This window comes from Panthera leo, chromosome B3, assembly GCF_018350215.1.
Source record: "Panthera leo isolate Ple1 chromosome B3, P.leo_Ple1_pat1.1, whole genome shotgun sequence".
NCBI lineage: Eukaryota > Metazoa > Chordata > Mammalia > Carnivora > Felidae > Panthera > Panthera leo.
The window spans coordinates 3,814,118-3,820,117 of NC_056684.1; the positions used below are offsets into that span (position 1 = coordinate 3,814,118).

Genomic DNA, 6,000 nt, shown 5'->3' on the forward strand with positions numbered 1-6,000 from the left:
TGTGCTCAGTAAATGCCATCGCCATCCTGCCCGTGGCTGAGGCCAAAATCTCAGAGTCATCCTCAAATCCTCTCCAGGACATGCAGTCTCTCAGTAAGCTGGCCCGCCTCCCTCCAGAATACCCCCACACCCAGCCACGTCCCCCCACCCCGCCCTGAAAGGCTCTGTCCCCACATCCCCCGGTGGCCACCTCCTGCACCTCAAGTCTCCTCCTCCAGGAAACCTTCCCTGACCACCAGTCCCCTTCCCAGGCACTCGGGTTGCCCCATTTTACTTGCTGATGTCTGTCTCAACACTCGTGTCCCCCACCTTTCCTGGCTTGTCTATAGCCATATCCCCCGTTCTTGGAACAGAGTCACGCGCAGCCTATGGACTCAGTAAATGTTTGCTGAACTGCGCATAATGCCATTGGAGGAACGCAGGGTCCCCCGTGCGCTGTATTCACAGACTCGTGCCATTCGCTGCCCAGAGCTGCTGCTTGCAGGAGTTGCACCCCAAGACTGGGTCAGACCAAGGGCAGTGGATGCCAGTGCCTGGGGAGGGCTCAGTATGGATGGGGGAGGCTGTCAGCAAGTGGTGGCCCCAGGAGAGAGGCAGAGGCAGAGACGGAGACACAGAAGGGGAGAAGGAAGTCACCGCCCTGTGGGCAGACACTTATCCGCAGCCTGAAGGTCTGGAGGGGGGTTGCAGCTACAGACTGATGCAATTTCCTTAGCACCAACTGCTGTGGGAAACATAACAGGTTAACTTCCTCGTCCCCACACACAGCGGGGGGGACATCAGCAGGCACAGAGGCCTGGCACCGGTCCCACTGCCCGGCCGGGCCCGCAGCTGCCTGGTGCACAGTTGCTCAGCCAGGGACCCCTCGCACAAGCCCGAGGCCGGCTTTGGGCTCCACCCATTTCCTTAGCCTCCGACGGCCCTGCCTCTCGCCCCTGAGCTGTCTGTCCCGCACAGCGCCTCTTCGCGAACAGGTCTCTTCGGATCCTGACAACAGGGATACAAAGAGAGGCCATTTGACAGACCGGAAAACTGAGGCCGCCCCCCCCCCCCTCCACCGCCCGGGACAGTGCCAAAGCCACGCCTAGAACCCAGGTCTTTGCCCGCTCGTCCTGGGCTATTTCTGCTAGTCATTCACAACAGTTTCTAAAATTAATAAGAAATGAGAAGCATGTGTGTGTCCGTACGTGGAAACGCTCACCGCACGAGCCGGGGGAACACGGCCGCGCTCGTGGTTGTCGCTGCTGCACCGCCCGGGACCCCTGCCCCTGGGCTCCCCAAGGGCAGGGGCATCGCCTCGTTGACCTCTGTCTCCCCGGTGCCCGCACCGCGCGGGCGCCCGGCACTTGGCTCCAGGGCTGCGCCGCAGGTCCCGGACGCCCGCCCGCCGGAGCCGCACCCCCACCAGCCCCCCCAGGGCCGCGCGCCCCCACCCCCACCCCGCGCCTCGCCTCCCCTGCCCGGCCCCCGCCGGGTGCGGCTCGGGCCCCCTCGGAAAAGTTGCCGCTCGGCCGCCCCCCTCCCCCGTCCCCCGGCGCCGACCCCCGCCGCGCGCGCCCACTCACTCGTGCTGGGCCGCCAGGTGGTTGAAGACGTAGGTGACCGGGATGGCCGAGAGGGACAGCACGAAGACCCCGGTGGCCGCAGAGGCACTCATCGCCGCCGCCGCGCCGCTCGCCCTTCAGCGCATCCCGCGCGGCGCCCCGCCCCAGCTTCCGGCAGCGCCCGCGCCCCCAGTCCGTGCCCTTCGGGGCGTCCCGCGCCGCGCCCTCAGCAGCGCCCCCTCGGCGAGCCGGCCCGCAGCCGCCCCGGAGCGCAGCGCAGCGCCGCCCTGCAGTCCCGGGAGGGGGCGCTGCTGAGGGCCGCGGGGGCTCAGCCGCCGGCGGGGGGCGGTGCCGAGGGGGGGGCGGAGACAGCCCCCGGCCGGGACAGGTTGGGGGGGGGGGGGGCGGGGATCTGCGGGAGGGCGGCGGCCCGGGAGGGGTGGGGGGTGGGGGCACGGCCGGGGGCTGGTCGTCGACGACCTGGAGAGGCTCCGGCGGAGCGGAGGGGGGTGGAGCCAGACCCGGGGTGGGGGGGGGGGGGGGGTGTCCACGTGGGGAGCCCTAGGGCCGGGGACCGGCGGGACGGATGATCCCGAAGGCTTGGATCTTCCGGGCTGGCAGCGGACAGGGGGCAGAATGCGAATATCCCTTTCAAGCCCTGGCTGCTCCCTCAGCTTGCTGTTGACCTTGGCCAAGTTACTCAAGTCCTGTGTCTTTTCCCTTCCCTGACAATGGGGGTAACCTGGGTCGGTGTGGTTGTGGGAGCAACTGAGCTGGTGTGCGTCGGCCACGGCCGGCTCCCGCCGTTCCCGTTCTGGGGGTTGAAACGGACACAGGGAGAAATGCTATGATTTAAGACACGAGAGCACCATTCGTTTCTATGCCCGGTAGCGTTCCTGGAGGCCAGGTTACCCCGGACAGCCTGCGCTGGGCCCTGCATGGGGTACAAGGACTGGGAGACAAGGACGCTGCTCAGAGCTGCTCAGACGGCTGTCAGATGCCCATTGGTTACAGAGAAGGGAGCCGAGTATTGCCCTGGCTGCTTGACCATGTTGGTGACCAGGTCTCAGAAAGCCCCCCCACCCCGGGACTGAGCCTGGATTAGTCTACTGTCCCGGAAAGGGAAGGAAAGTAGATTCAAACAGAGTGCAGCTCAAACAACCCAGAGAGGTGGCATGTACTTAGTGTAGGAAGGGTACCACTGCCAGCGACCTGATGACATCACTCAGCTCAGTTTAGAGACGAAGAAAATGAGCCACAGAGAGGCTGTGACCTACCTGCTCTGGGCCACTCAACTTTTCCCAAGCTGGCTCTCCTAATCCCCTATCCTGGCGCTTCCTGGAGGCTTCTCCAACTCTGAGGACAGAATGAGAAAACCTTGGCCCAAATTGTGACGCACCCAAAGTTCTCCCAAGAGATGTCCTCACCTGTGACCTGGATGTCACTCCCCTTAAACTCTGTCTTCCTCCAGGGATGCCCGGGTGGCTCAGTGGGTTGAGTGTCTGACTTCAGCTCAGGTCATGATCTCACTGTTCGTGGGTCTGAGCCTCACGTCAGGCTCTGTGCTGACAGTTCGAAGCTTGGAGCCTGCTTCGGATTCTGTGTCTCCCCTCTCTCTCTGCCCCTCCCATGCTCATGCTCTCTCTTTCTCTCTCTCTCTCAAAAATAAATAAACATTAAAAAACAAACAAAATACCTCTGACTTCCTCCGGACAACAGATAGCTCCTCTAAAGCCCCCTTCTGTCCTCCCACCCAACCCCTGAGGCCAGTCCAGCCCCTCGATCACTGCCCAAACCTGACTGGGTCCGTTTTGCCTTCTCTGTCACACCCTGAACCCCTCCGGCTGCCCTGGGTCCTTCCCCTCAACCAAGGCACATACACAACTATGTCCCAATGTACAAGGATGCTCCCTGGGCCAGAGGTTCCTCCCCTTTGCCACCTACTCTCTCTCCTTTCTCATCTACACTTGTGTTTTTTTAATGTTTACTCATTTTTGAGAGAGAGTGGGGGAGGGGCAGAGAGACGGGGACACAGAATCCCAAGCAGGCTCCTCGCTGAGGGTAGAGAACCTGACGCGGGGCTCAAACTCACAAACTGCAAGATCACGACCTGAGCGAAAGTCAGTGGCTTCACGGACTAAGCCACACAGGCGCCCCTCCGTGCTTGGTTTTAATACCTTTGTCTATGCTGAGAGATCCCGAATTACCATCCCCAACACTGACTCCTCCCCTCAGTGCTGCCACGGAGGCGTCCCACAGGCACCTCACAGCTCTCTCTCATCTGGTGGCATCGCCACAAACCTGGTCGTCCAAGCCGGACCCCTGGGAGTCCACCTGAGTTCCGGCCAATCCCAAATCCCTCTGGTTGCAGCAAACGCCTGTCAGGTCTGTCTTGCCCCTCCCCATCTGCACCCCTACTCCCTACTGTCTGTTCAGGTCTGTTCTGTCTCCCATGTCCCCCCCACCCCCTCGTCTCTCTGCCTCTGATCCCACCGGCTCTAGAAGGCCTCATCTGACCACCCTCCTGCTTCCCTTACCCTCTCCGTCAAGCTTTGCTTCCTTCACGGCACTCTTACCATCCAAAATTATCTTGCTTACATGTCTGCCTTCTGTTCTGTGTCCCTCTCTCCAGTGTGATGTACGCTCCTTAAAGATAAATCAGGAAATTATCTGTCTTGCTTACAGTTCTATTCCCATCATTCAGATGAACAGAGGAGGTACAGGGTGGGTACTCAAGAAATCTTTGCTCAGGGGATGAATGTTCAGATCATCATTGTCTGATGGAAATAGAATGTGAGCCACATGTATAACCTAATTTTGGAGGTTTTTTTTTTTTTTTTTTAGGTAAACTCTACCAAGCATGGGGCTTGTGTTTATGGCCCCAGGATTAAGAGTGGCATCCTCTCCCAACCGACCCAGCCAGGGGCCCCTGTAACCTTAAACCTTCCAGTAGTCACATTACAAAAGCAAATAGAGGGGCGCCTGGGTGGCTCAGTTGGTTGAGCATCCAACTCTTGATTTGGCTCAGGTCGTGATCTCGTGGTTCATGGGTTTGAGCCCCATATCGGGCTCTGCACTGATGGCACAGAGCCTGCTTGGGATTCCTTCTTTCTGTCTCTGCTCCTCCCTGCATGGGCACGCTCTCTGTGCCTGCCTCTCTCTCTCTCTCGAAATAAAGAAACATTTTTTTAAAAAGTAAAAAGACATACGTGAAATTCATCGTGGAATGATATATTTGATTTAAGCTACCATGTCCGAAGGTGATTGTTTCAATAGGTCACAGGCGTCAAAAGATATTGAAATATTTGACCTTTTTGTATACTTTGAAATTTTATGTGTTTCGCTTACAGTATATTCGTTTCAGACCAGCCACCTTTCAAGGACTCAGCAGCCACGAGCACAAGTGGCATCTGTATTGGACTTACCCCTCCTGTCATGCTGACCCGGATTCAGTTGCGCTCTCTGCTGGCTGCTGTTAAGAATGGGTGTGGCAGTTACATCACTAATAAGCTTGTTCAAATGTCCTGAGGGACTCTGCTGTGTTTCCAGCGTCGTCCTAAGACGTGGTCACACGAAGATGAATTACAAGTACATCTTGCCCGAGAAGACCACTGTCTGGCATGAGAACGAGATATGTAAACAGTTACCGTACAAGGCGTAAAAGATCTATGTACAGATTGCTGTAGGGACCAACAGTTCCGTCTAGAGGAAACAAGAAAAGCTTCAGAGAGGAGGTGAGGCTTTAGACCAGACTTGACGAACCAGTAGAAGCTGGCCAAGCAGACAAGGAATAGGTGGGGCTTCCCAGGCAATGAGGACAGCACGTGTTCAAGGCAGAAATGTGTGGGAGCATCTTGGTGAACTTCAAGCCATTTGCTCTGGTTGAAGATACTGGGATATCATGCACGAGGGGGCTGGCAGGAAGTGAAGACAGGTGACCAGGGCCTCGATCTCAGAAGACCTCAAGTGCAGGGAGCATTTAAGATTTGAGTGGGAGGGGAGCCTGGGTGGCTCAGTGGGTTAAGCGTCCGGCTTTGGCTCAGGTCCAACTTCAGCTCAGGTCACGATCTCATGGGGTTTCGGGCCCTGAATCAGGCTCTGTGCTGACAGCTCAGAGCCTGCAGCCTGCTTCTGATTCAGTGTCTCCCTCTCCCTCTGCCCTCCCCCGCTTACACTTGCTCTCTTTTTCTCAAAAATAAATAAACGTTAAAAAAAATTTTTTTAAAGATTTGTGAGTGAGAAAGAGTAGCATCTTTTTTTTAAATAATGTTTTTATTTATGTTTGAGGGAGAGAGAGACAGCGCAAGCTGGAGAGGGGCACGGAGAGAGGGAGACACAGAATCGGAAGCAGGCTCCAGGCTCTAAATTGTCAGTGCAGAGCCTGACGCTGGGATCGAACCCACAAACCATGAGATCATGACCAGAGCTGAAATCGGACTTTTAATCGACTGAGCCA

The 6,000-nt window shown here is 57.6% G+C and overlaps 1 protein-coding gene across 5 annotated transcripts in view; it reads right to left on the minus strand.

Moving 5' to 3' along the window:
• TM6SF1 (transmembrane 6 superfamily member 1) overlaps positions 1–1,778 on the minus strand; it is a 34,302-nt gene extending 32,524 nt beyond the window's left edge. The window contains exon 1 of one of the 5 annotated variants that reach the window (XM_042940864.1): positions 1,566–1,778. In XM_042940864.1, the coding sequence (XP_042796798.1) occupies positions 1,566–1,657 (92 nt within the window). In that variant the 5' untranslated portion in view covers positions 1,658–1,778. The remainder of the gene's footprint in view (positions 1–1,565) is intronic. The other 4 variants (XM_042940865.1, XM_042940861.1, XM_042940867.1 and 1 more) reach the window with 4 other exon arrangements.
• Between the last annotated feature and the right edge of the window lie 4,222 nt (positions 1,779–6,000).